The 12,660-nt window shown below is 43.7% G+C and overlaps 2 protein-coding genes across 3 annotated transcripts; both read right to left on the reverse strand.

Moving 5' to 3' along the window:
* Nucleotides 1-1,491: 1,491 nt before the first annotated feature.
* LOC101776329 (wall-associated receptor kinase 1) lies at nucleotides 1,492-6,976 on the reverse strand. 2 transcript variants are annotated; one of them, XM_004962977.4, is made up of 3 exons: nucleotides 6,273-6,976; nucleotides 3,043-4,547; nucleotides 1,492-2,242 (listed from the first exon to the last, which is right to left on the reverse strand). In XM_004962977.4, the coding sequence occupies exons 2-3, from the start codon at nucleotides 4,463-4,465 to the stop codon at nucleotides 1,710-1,712; spliced, it is 1,956 nt and encodes a 651-aa protein (XP_004963034.1). In that variant the 5' UTR covers nucleotides 4,466-4,547; nucleotides 6,273-6,976; the 3' UTR covers nucleotides 1,492-1,709. The 2 variants fall into 2 exon arrangements, with proteins under 2 accessions (XP_004963034.1, XP_004963035.1); XM_004962978.4 differs by having other exon boundaries at nucleotides 3,067-4,547; nucleotides 6,273-6,583.
* Nucleotides 6,730-12,243, reverse strand: LOC101784970. The gene is made up of 7 exons (XM_004964099.3): nucleotides 12,029-12,243; nucleotides 11,376-11,775; nucleotides 9,955-10,890; nucleotides 9,359-9,466; nucleotides 9,106-9,263; nucleotides 7,296-9,018; nucleotides 6,730-6,989 (listed from the first exon to the last, which is right to left on the reverse strand). The coding sequence occupies exons 2-6, from the start codon at nucleotides 11,772-11,774 to the stop codon at nucleotides 7,299-7,301; spliced, it is 3,321 nt and encodes a 1,106-aa protein (XP_004964156.1). The 5' UTR covers nucleotide 11,775; nucleotides 12,029-12,243; the 3' UTR covers nucleotides 6,730-6,989; nucleotides 7,296-7,298.
* Between the last annotated feature and the right edge of the window lie 417 nt (nucleotides 12,244-12,660).

Consider the following 12,660-nt stretch of genomic DNA (forward strand, 5'->3'; position numbering starts at 1 on the left):
AAACAATCCCTTAGACCCCTATTTCAGACCTCTTTTATACAAAGGGTGTCCCTAGCCTTAAGCCTTATAAGGTGTACCCCCACAGTATAGCCCCTCAACTATTCGATCTTGGCTAGCACTACAAGACTTAATAGTTGCTCTTGTTAAAAGAGGCCGGCAACTCAAACTCCGACCACAAAAGAATTCCCTTTGCAACCTACCCGTGTGCGCCTCGCTAAAAACTCCATCCAAAAACCTAATGGGAAAAAAGAGCACGCACACTCTTGAGTTTACATGTGCCAACTCCACATACTATGCCTCCAAGTGCCTTGGATGATGAGCTTCAATCTGCATGCGGCTTTACTCCTAAGCCTTGATCGGCGGGCCTTGCTTCAAGAGCCGATGTAGTTGAAGTAGTCGCTGATGGTGGCTGCAACATCTTTGAACTTTCTCTCAAGAGCGCCAGACAATTATGATGGACTGGTCTTCCAGTACACCCCCAGCCCCTCCTGGCTGGTGTTCGTGAGAGAAGCTTCACATGAGTAGAAGTAGTGGTGGTGGCCGAGGTTGAATCATATGTGAAGTCGGTGATGACTTCGAGGCTGACAGCGGCCCCTCGACGCAATGTAGTGATGGCGAGGTAGATGGCGATGCTGAGGGTGAGCCCTCGAACCGATGTAGCGAAGGCAAAGTCGAGGATGGCGCCGAGGTTAATCCCCTCGAGCTGATGTAGCAGAAGACGCAAAGTTGGGGATGATGCCAAGGTTGAGACCCTTTGTAATATCCCGACTTTTTAGAGTATTTGAAAAAGGATTTTTTTAACTTTTTCTTTAAATTAAACATATTTCCTTTTCCCCAAATATTTAAAGCAAATTTAATCTCACCATCCAGAATCATATCCATATACGCATCGTACACGCGGTGCATGCAACCAAACACGCTTTGTGCCCAACACGTGTACTGTAATTATGGAATTTTAAGCATTTATATCGCCTTGTTTACGCAAGCTATATACCTCTGTAGATTGATAGAATTTGGGACAGGATTTGGGACGTGTGCCAAGTGGTGGTGCACTGCTTTCCATGGCCGTGTGGGTGCTCAAGCTCAGGCGCTTGAAGAGTTTCAGTCTGTTGTTGCTGACTGCCTTGGTGCATGCATGCTGATTGTTGTGCTGGCTGCATGCTCTGCTCTAAATCGTTATTGCTGCGCAGCAGTGAATGCTACTGGATACTGAAAGATCGGCACATGGCCCACGTTGACCAACACTTGGGTCCGCCAGTGGCTCTCCCTCTGCTTGGGCCGGTTGCTACAGTAATTGCACAGTTGGCTCAGCTGTCCGGTGGAAGGGTAGAGGGCGGCGAGCTCAGAGCGGTGGAAGGGTGAAGGCTGGCGACGGGTACGTGTTGGCCGTAGGGAGTGGCAGTCAGCGAGTGGAAAGCCGTATCCGTAAAAAATGGAAAGATATACAACAGACTAGCAGCTGTAAATTTAGGCGTTGATGAAGAAAAGAACGAAGGGCAAGAGTCGAAATGGAGACTTCCAATGGATTGTGTGGCGGCGTGCTGCTTGCTGTGCTGATTGCAAGGAGACTTACATAGTAACGTGGCGGTGCTCTTGCTTAGTTCTTTTAAAAAAAAAAGACTTGACGTTGGCTTGCTAGAGTTAAACAGGCATGACCTAGCTGCTACAACTCTGCGCTATTATAACTCAGAAACTTTCACTGCGCGGGCCTAGCTCCGCCCGGTGGTAAGCTGCCTATCCCCAGCTTTAGAACCTAGTATTTCCTCAATCTGTTGAGCAACTTCTGACATCACTGGCCTCAAGGTAGGTTTCTTCTCACAGCAATGAATTGCAAGTTTGGCAACATGAACCATCTCTGCAGAACTGTTCTCTGTAAGGAGCTTCTTATCGAATACTTGCGCTGCCCAGTGCTCATCTGGGACTGATAGAATCCAATCGAGCAAATCTGGCTCCTGGGAATTGAATCTTTTGATTGACAACTTGCCTGTGAGCATCTCAAGAAGTATGATACCGAAGCTGTACACATCATCCTTTTGTGCAATGTCGTTGTTGGTAATTGATGTTGGGGAACTGACAAGAGTCTTGAGGCCGTGTTCTGAGACACGTGCCTCATAGCTCCCTGTAAGAAGAATGTTCGAGGAGTTGATGTTGCCGTGGGATGCTGTAGCATTGGTTGAGTGGATGTATGCAACAGCACGAGCTGCAGATAGTGCAATGGCTGACCGAGTCTCCCAAGTTATTCCTGGAAAAAAAAATATTTCTGCGTGAATACAGCATGATTTTCAACTGCACAATCGTGGCATAACATAAACCACATACAAAATATTTTTGCAACAGAGCCTTTCACTCAAACAAAATATGTATTATTATTACTAATTGGAGCCTCCGTATTAATCCTCACAAGACACACTAGAAAAGGAAGTTAAATCCTAAAAAATCTTTCAAAAAAAATCAAAATTATCCACCTATGTCATTATAAACATAACCTAAATTAACTCCATAATCTTCATCTAAATTATCCACCTATACCATTATAAAAATAAATCTAAAGTAACCCCCTAAATTTGCATCTAAATTATCAACATTTGTCATTATTAAGAATTTATCTGAAGTATACATTATTAATAATCTAAAGTAAACCCCTGAATCTATCTAAGTTACCCGCATCTGTCATTATAAAAATCTATTCCAAAGTACACCAATATATAATTCTAAATTTCCTATTTCTGACATTGTTAATAAATAAAATATTAACTTCAGGTATACATGCATGATATGTGTCACCATGTAGACCATATATACTTGTATGCAAGAAGCGATGAGAATACCAATTTCCATGTCAAACACATAGCTAAAATTCAGGGTTCAATTGTGAACACATGCCAAACACATATGGAGGTGGGATGTATAGTTCATTAAATTAACAGCAAATAGATGCAAAATTTCTTGGTGATTTGTATTTTGGATCTTGACATGAATTACTGCATAATTGTTAAAATCAAAGTCCGTTAGTGTAGATCCAACTCATGATCAATATGTTACCATGAAGATTTGAAGATAGGCTACCCATGGGAAAATAATCATACACCAGCAGTGCGTCCTTCTCGTCCTTGTTTAAATAGTATCGACGTAGTGGGACTATAAGCTCATGCTCAATTGCTCCTATTGCTGCTATCCGTTTCTTGAACACTGCCTCTGGCACACCCTCAATCTTCAGTCTCTTTACAACCAACGTGGAGTTATCCAACTCGGCCTTGTATGTGCTTGCATATTTACCTTTCCCAAGAACCTCGGCAGATGATCTCAACAGCTCTTCCAATTCTTGCTCTTGCAATGAACTAAAGCTGTGATACCTTGGGCTCCCTTCTCTCATTGCTGTGATATTGTGCACATTTATATCTACTTCACCAGCTTTCTGTGCTTGTACCTCTTCAATGAGAACTTGATCCATTTTGTCTGTAGGAACCATATTTTGCGGTGCTTGTTTGCTTCTCCATACCCAGCCAAACAAAGCTATGTTTTCTCGTGACTCATACTGAGCCTTTCTAAGCTTCCGAAGGTGTTCTGCAACATCTTTCATTTCTGGACGTTTCTCTATGTCCATTGCTAAGCATTTTGCTGCTACTTTCGCAATCCCATCAAGAATCCTCAAATTGTTGTCATGTGAAACTTTCACATCATAAAAGTCGCGTATCTTCTTTCTTTTTGCTAGAGCTTGAGTAAAGTTTTCAGTGAGGCTAATTTTACCTTCATCGACAGCCTTTCTTCTAGTAATGAGTTCCAAGAGAACAACTCCAAAACTATAAACATCACTCTTCGAGGTGAGACGTCCGCTTCGAGCAAACAAAGGATCCATATACCCTATACTCCCTATTACATGAGTAGTGTATAAGGTATTATCGGTTGAAAGTAACTTTGATATCCCAAAGTCTGATATTTTTGCGTTAAGATTTTCATCGAGAAGTATGTTGGCAGGCTTAATGTCTCCATGGATGACTTGGCCATACATTTGTGAATGCATGTAGCTTAATGCTTCTGCACACCCTATAGCAATGCCCAATCTTGTTTCCAAAGAGATGGAAGTTTCACTGCAGTGAAGAATATCGCTGAGGTTTCCTCTGGAGATATATTCAGTCACCATCATTAGTTCCTTTTCACCTATGCAGCAACCAATGAGCCTAACTACATTCCGGTGATTTATTTCGCAATGGACAATCACTTCTTTAGCAAAGTTCTCTTTTACATTATGGATATACCTCTTTACAGCAACTGGACTGCTATCATCAAGAACCCCTTTATAAACTTCTCCAAATGCTCCTTTCCCAAGGAGAGTGTTGTAGTTATTAGTGATTATTTTTATCTCGTCTTCTTTGAAGTACCTCATATTGTGATTGTTATGTGCTGTCCACATTGGTTTGCCATTATCCTGGATGTATCCTCGTAACTTATTTTCTGGCAGATCCATGTTATATATACCAGTAGTAAAAATACCGAGTATAGAAAAATCTGATAACCTGTGAGCCCGAAGAGATGTTAACTGTTCTCACCTGAAGGTACATAATCAAGAAAATGGTTAGTGTCAAATTACAGATTAGTACTTCAAAGAAAAACACGTTGATATAGTACTTGCACCCATGAAACATCTTAAATAATCGTCCCACGATTTATTCTGATGTTAAGGAAATATGCACATAACTTGCAGATATTTCAAAATTCGCAAAATAGTCCTCAATTGCCAAGAAGTTAGACAACTGGAACAAAACACTGGGAAGGCATCAAACATGTCTTTTTCTAATAGAATTAGGAGATTGATTACCAATTACAATCAAGAAGATTTACATTATAACCTGTTAGGAAATAAACCATAACCAACATGTTGGTATGAAAGAATGAGTCAGCTTGAGAAGAAAATTTTGGGCTTCACTACTAATGCAGGGATCCAAAGAAGCTAGGTCTCAAGTCCAAACAACCCTATAGAGTTGAATCCTAGGATTCCAGGACTAGATAGTAATTTGAGTTAGCTTGAATGCCACATTTGAGCTTCAAGAATGCTTTCCATATATATGAGTAGTTTGAATATATAACTGAAGAATATTGCTGCCCATGTAAGTCACCTTGATTGGGCTATGGAGGAAGATAACATGGGTAGAACCAAACTTGCTTAATCAGAGGGAAGTTGAATGAACAATGGTTAGCATTTTTGTAATATACCGGGAATATGCCAATAGAAAGATGCAACGAATTATTTCAGTGTTGAAATAAAAACTAATATTAGTAGCACAAAGCTAATTAACATTGAAACCTGGCATCAATTTCCACGAAACATACCCCCATTGGTAGAGAGCACAACCTTCTGTTGCTTTGTATCTCTTCTAGTGGCCATGAATTCAAATATGAAGCTTATTATTGCATAATATATAGTATAGTTGTTTAGGCCAGTTGGTCCGGAAATCTACACGAAAATTTTCAACTTTTTAATGAAGGTCCCGTATATGAGCCAAAAGGAGAGCCGTAATATGCATGGTGCGAAATTGTGAAGGCGCTACATACTGGTTAAAAAGATCATTCTTATGTAGTATAAACTGACTAAGAGGATTCTCTTTGAGGAAAGCATCTGTGAACAATGATGTTTATTTTTGAATTTTTTCATGCAAGCTGATCATTTTTGTCATAACTGGAGTTTGTGTCATCTGAGTTAATGTTGAGGCAAATTAAAGTAAGAGCACTCAAGTTCAAGTCCTCGTTGAGGCAAATTTCTGTGTCTATTTTCTCTAGATTCAAAGCCGCCTAGTTCATGCTGATGATTCAAACAGCATCAGTTCAGGAGGACACCATCACAGGTTTCTTATGTGCTTATTATAGAATTGCGAGGAGTCATATTGGTTCAGATTTTGGGCATTACTTCAGTGGAGTAATGAGCACAAGGAGATGGTAATAAAGGTCTGGTTACGTTTTATTTCACCAAGGATGTGTGATCATTGTAGCCTAGAGCTGCAGTTTGTGATAAGTTGGACTGATGCCTCGCTCCCATGGAGGCTGAAGTCAGATAATTTCGTTTCCATTGTGTAAAGAAAACCCTATAATTTTCTTGAACAAGCAGGAGAGCTGCACATCTTTGTATTAAGAAGAAAGAGATCATACCCTAATTTAGTAAATATTTACCTTTGCAAAGATGACAAAGCAAAGCAAGAGTAAATGGAGAGTTTATAGCGGTGGTTATAGGAGAGCATCAGAGCTTAAGAAAAGAAACAGAAACAAGTGACGCAGCATACCTGGGGTTTGGCTAGGACTGGAGGCTCAACCAAAACGTTGCATCAGGGACATTCAAGCACAAATCACTCGTTGCCATCTTGAATCCCGATGGTTAATGGAGAAGCTTGGATTGCTCCATTTGTGGAGGATTTCCATGTCCTGATGTGTGTATATAGATATATGCTGGTCAACCCTCACAACCAATATATGCTGGTCAACCCTCGCAACCAACCAGAGGCATATGATGGAATTCTATAGTTTGTTACGCCTTATCCTTAAATCCTAGCTGTTTTTGATCTGTTTGGTGGTTTTTTCAATGGTTGGTGGCATATTGTTTTCTCACTTGATGAAATCATGGAACCTTTAAGTGTGTATTTTTGTAGAAATAATATTCATCCGTGGACTTTGCGCCGGCACATCATACATTCCTGCTGATGTACTCTGCTTGGTTGTTCCTACCTAATGGTGGGTACGAAATAGATAAATCCTTTCAGACGGAATCAATGCAATTAACATCCCACCAGAAGTTTGTTGCCTCAGTTTAATCTGTAATATTCAGCTTGTCCATGTTTACTTGCCTCCTTTTGTCTGGTTGAATCGGTTGCATTATGCAATTATAAGCTAGCCGATAGATCGGGCTCATGGCATCAGCAGCAGTAGTCTGGGCAGGCCTTCATCCAGGGAGCAAGATCTCTGCTGCCATGCCGCCCAATCTCCGATTGCCTTCTGCTCCATGCCTATTTTGTCAAACAAAATCCACAGAAATGAGATTAAACCAACTTCATACATCTGATTCAACAGTGGAGAACAAAAGATTCAAGGGCGAAGCCTAAAACATCATCAACCCTGGGTGCACATTGGACAGAAAATCAGCACAGGTGCTTGTCATCATAGTGCTAATTTCTCAAGTCTCAACCTCAGCACATGACATAGGATAAGCAAGGTCTTTCCTTATACAAGAATGTACAGGGAAGTCCAAGATATATATATACACACACAAAATAACTGAGATTATGAGTGCAAGATAGCCATCGTGTACGTACCCATCACTTCTTCCCTTGATACCAAGGAAAGCGACTAAAAGGACTTGGCCTCACAAGAACTGGCTGACTAAAAGGACATGGGCTCATATGAGCTGGTTGAGCTGAGACACTGGAATTGTGAGTGTGCATCCTGCTGGACAGCTTGGAAGACGAAACTGCTGGAGCCGGAGTAGTAGCCTGAAGGGATGGCGCCAGAAAGGAGTGTGGAGCTGGGATCTGAGCTGGAGTAGTATGCTGCACCGGGAGAGCGTGTCCACCCTTAATTCTGCCAATCCTGCCCTCCATGCTTGTTAATGAATCTCTTATGGGCCTGAGTCTATCATCAACAACCTGAAGGAGATCCGTGCGTGTGATAGCCTGAGCTAGCACGGTTTGCTCCTTGACTGCCTCTCCCTCTCCCTGGGGCCGATGTCCGGCTGCCTTGAACTGGCGGTGGTGGTCTGCATCAACATGGGCCTCAACCTCTGGCTGAAATGTTGAAGGAGGTTGCTCAGAAGGTGCAGCTACTGAAGATGCTGGTGGACGACTAACTCTTCTTGTCCGTTTCAGCTTGTAGGAATGCCTAGGCTTGTAGGAATGGTGCCTGGATTCTCTAGGTCCATCATATTCAAAAGCTCCCATAATCATCCCCATGATGTATGGTGCATATAACAGCAGGTCCTTAGTGCGATTGCGATCCGAAATAAGCAATTCTATCTCACCAAAGATCAAAGCAATGATGTCAAATGGATGCTGCTCCACAATATGATGTAGGAGGTTCCAGTTATGTGCGTGAAGTGTATTTCCAGTCTTGGGATAGATGGTCGTCCTAATAATCTTATTGGCTATGCTAGGCAAAGGAGAGAGGCCGCTGATTTGGCCAAGCGTCCATTCTGCATCAGTGTACAGGACCCTCTTGTCATCATCATCAAGCAAAAACTGCGAGTGAATCTCAGTCTGCACACCACCAGGAATGCCAAACCTCTCCTCCCATGCTCTCTTGTTGGTAGTGATCCTCCTGCCATCTGCCATCCAAGTCATGGAGCTCTTGTCGGCGCTGATGTGAACTGTGGAGTAAAATTGCTTAATCAGCTCACTGTTCCAATCACAATGATAACTTATGATCTGCTCAAGCCCCAGATGGGCACATTGCTCCCTGACACAAGCAAACTGATCAATGCTATCAATGTGTTCCCAGTCTATCCACTTCATATCAAACAATTTCGCCCTACTGTATATGGAGGTGTATAAGTCCTGCTGCTCAATGGACCAGAATCTCCTGTCTGTTGCTGTTCTATGCCCCTCATAGTGATTCCTGCTTCTGAGCCTCTTCAGCTCATCAGAAGGGGCCCTCATGTAGTTCACTGGATCGTTGGGCCGCACTGGGGCAACTGGAGGCAACTCATTCACCTTCAGAACTTCAATCACTGACTCCACAGCTGGCAGGGACTGATCACTACATGCACCACTGCCAAATAACTCAGGCTGCTTACTTGCACTGATCTGCTCCAGCTCCTCACATGCACTGGGGTGCTCAAACTTTGAGTTCTCTGACCAGTAATCCATATCTGATGATTGTGCCTTTTCCATCTCTACATCTGACTGGTCAACCTCCTGCATGTACTCATTTGAAAAAGGCTCATTTGGGTGCTCCACTTGAGGAGCTGGCTCAACAGAGACCTCTCTCTGAAATATTCTACCCTCCTGAGCACCCGATAGCTCACTATTCATATCACTCTGGAACCTGAAAGAGATTCAAGGTGAGTGTTACGCTGTTGCCTTTCATCTACTTACATAGATGATTGGTAACAAAGTTCACAACCATGCAAACCTGGTTGTGTCGGCTAAATCAACTATTCCATCTTCCAGGAAGCTCCCTGCTTTCCCAGAGGATGTCACAGCTCGCAATTGTTGTCTGACATTCTGCAGCTCTACTTCTATTTTTCCTTGCTGCCTCCTTTGATGTTCTGCTTCTTCCTTCATGTTCACCTTGGGAGAAATAGCAAAAAAAAAAAAGGCATTTTTGAGAAAGAGAGAAAAATGACTAATTAAAACTAACAAAGCAGAAGATGTGGCAGGCTCACCTTTTTTTCATATTCACATACATCAACCTTAAGATCCTCATTTGACAACTCCAAGATCTTGATTTCTTCATTCTTCTGTTCAACATATGCCTTCCTCTGCTCCGCTATCTGCAAAAAGAAAAGGAAAGAAAGGATTATACAGAAAAAAGAATACAAACAGTATAAGTAGGTTCACTTTTGCTTTCGGATGGAAAGTTCAAGTAAAGTGACCAAAGAATGCTAACATATGCCATAGGTACCATTGAGTTCTTTGACAACTTTGTATGAAAGCAAGGGGACACAATGAATATGGTTTAAATCAATGCAAGCATGGGGAAGAAAAAACAGATGAGCCAAAGAGGGCATCATTTTACTACAAATTCTACAAAACATCATAAGCCACTGTCATATTAGCTGTCACATTTTGCACATTAAAACCACATTCCTACAAGCGGAACATAAGTATAGAAAACCCTTCCTCACTGGACAGAGACAAGTTAATTTTTCGAAAAACAAACTGATAAAAAAAGGAGATAATTTGTTGTTCAGAGAAAACAAAACTCTTTGAAAGACCAAAACTCCAATGAAGCAAGCCTAATTGCATTTCAAACAGTTACCTCTCTTTCTTTATTCCATGAAGCAAGTGATGCTGAAGCCTCAACCTTCAATTCTTGCATTTTTATCTCCAGTTCTTTCAGTCTAACTTCGTAGCATCTGTCTGACTGGTTTAGCTGTGACTTTAGCTGACAGATCTCTTCTTCCATCCCCCTTAGCAAAGAAACATAGTTTTGTTCAAGAACCTCCGTCTGCACAAGTGCTTCAATGGATTCATCCAACAAAAACTCTATTCTGCGAATTTCATCAAGGTTTTGTCTGGCCAGCAGCTCATTTTTCTTACTGGCATTTAGCTGCAGTTGGACTGAAAAAAGTTGTTCTGTTAAGGATAATATCACTTCCCTACATACTTCATCATTTTCTTGCTCAGCACAACCGCGAGATGCCTGATCCTGTTGGTATCTTGTATTGAAGTTGCGTGCTTTCTCAAGTGAAGCCTGTATTCTTTTCAGCTTTGTACCCAAAGGTGAATCTTCAATATCTAAGCACTTCAAAGTTTGCATTTTGGGATCTTCATAGGGTACATATTCATTGCGACAATGGGTGTCAAGCGCACTGTTTAACCTGGAGGTTTCCATATCCATCTTCTTGGGAAACACTGGGCTTTGGAAATTATTTTTCTGCAGCTCATTCAATTCTTTTATCACATCAATCAAATTCGATTCAACAGTTTCCATATCCTTTTCTGTGGCTTCCTTCTGCCTGCAAGCTTCAAGGACATGAAAATTTGCTGCTTTCAGCTCATCACCTAAAGCAGCTGCCCTGTCCTCAGCTTCTGCACGGGCTTTTACCTCTTCCATGAGAATTGTTTTAAGCATGTCCAACTCCAGCTGCAGGCTTAATATCTCCTCTGTGTTCCTCACAGAACCTTCATCAGAACAGCTGTCTATCTTTGCAAGGGCATCCGAGTCATGTTGTTGCGACATAGACAAAGCATCCTGTCCATAAAATCAGATAGCCTAATATTTAAGATTTTGTTTTCCTCCTTTTCATTATCACCACAATGGATGATCAGTTGGTGTATAACATAAGAGCATACATAAATTCATAACATATCACACGAGAAGTTAGTGGGTTGATGTGCTCAATACAATGTGGCATCTCCAGGTGCATAAATATAACTGAGATGCAACATGGAAGGGCAAATTGCAGGGATGATGATGGAGAGGAGAATAACAAGTTGATGAATATAGAGAATGAGGGAGACTCCTCCATTGGGAAGAAGACTGAATGTTTGACCCTCAAACTTGCAGTAACACCAAATCCTATGAGTTTTCCTGTCTTTTGTATCTCTGCTGTATGTTTAATCTATGTAGTCTTTCAAAGTAGTAAGGTTATATATGAGTTGAAAAATTGTATTGAAAAGCCTCAACAATAATTTAAAAAAAATAGGACAGGGGTAACAGCAGTAGATGCAAATCACCTGCACATTGTGGCGGTTCTCCTCCCAGAAAGAGATGGCCTCTCGGACCTTGAACGGCGGCGGCGCCTCCCCAGAACTCGCCGCCCCCGTCGTCGCGAGCCCCAACCTCGGCGCCGGCTTCCTCAAGCTCCTCGCCGGCGCATGGGAGGCGCTCCGCCGCGCCGGTGCCTTGCCCGCCGCCGCCCGAGCCCCAGGACCCCTGCTGGGCGTCAGCGCCGGCCACTGCAGCTTCCGGCTGCTCGCGGCCGGCGCCGGCCGCGGCTGGATGGCGCGGAGAGGAGGCCGGGAGGCAGCGGCGCTCGACACGCCAGGTGGCTCGTTCTCGTCTCCACCGGATGAAGGACCCGCCGCCGGAGCGCGGCGGGGGGCGACGCCGACGCCGAGCCCCCTCATCACCATCCTGCGCGACACGGGAAAATCCTCAGCAACTCTATCAAGCGAGCGAGCGGCGCGGTGTTCAGGCGGCGGCGGGTGGAGGAGGTTAGGGTTTAGGGTTCGGGTGGGGGGCGCGGTGCGGCGGCGGCGACGGCACCGGCGCGGGAAGGGGCGATGGCGTGGACGCCGGTGACGAGGGACAGGGAGCGGGAGGCGGGGGGCGCGAGTGGACGGGGAGTAAGAAGGCGACAAACGGAATCGAACTTGTCCACCCGTACCTCGGTGAAGCGCCGCCGCGCTGGAGGTGGGAATCGCGGCCGGCGGCGAGGAATGGAGGCCGGCTAGCGGCGGGGGACACCGGGCCAGCTTGAAACTTGGGAGCCGGACGGAGCCGCCGACCGCCGTCGATTCAAATCGAGGATCGCTGACGCCGGCTTTGGGTTGCCGTTGGGAGCCCTCGCACCGAGGTGTACCGTTCATCTCATTGCTCTCTCTCTCTCTCTCTCTCCTCTCGTGACGCGGGCCGCGGGACGCCATTAGTTGGCGCGTAATCCTGCCTCAAGCAGGTCATCGCGGGCGTAATCCCTCCGCCGCTCCGGGCTTTGCATTCCATTTTATCGGGGGAAAAAAACGAAATCAGCCTATCGTTAATTAACCAGTGGAGTCTTAGATTCAAAATTTGGTCTTAAAAAATATGCTGCAGGTCTACATGTTTTGATTAAAATAAGCGTTTTTTTCTAAAAAAAATCTCGGACAGAACAGTGAGGATACACATGTCCTACAGGCCTCTAATCAAATTGTTTAGTTGGCGTTTTGATACCCAAGCTGGTTCATGAATTCCTGGAACCATTTAATTGTACATGTACATGGTTAAATTAGCACCGAGATTCAAAACTTGTGTCGATTATTT

This window comes from Setaria italica, chromosome III (genome assembly GCF_000263155.2).
Source record: "Setaria italica strain Yugu1 chromosome III, Setaria_italica_v2.0, whole genome shotgun sequence".
NCBI lineage: Eukaryota > Viridiplantae > Streptophyta > Magnoliopsida > Poales > Poaceae > Setaria > Setaria italica.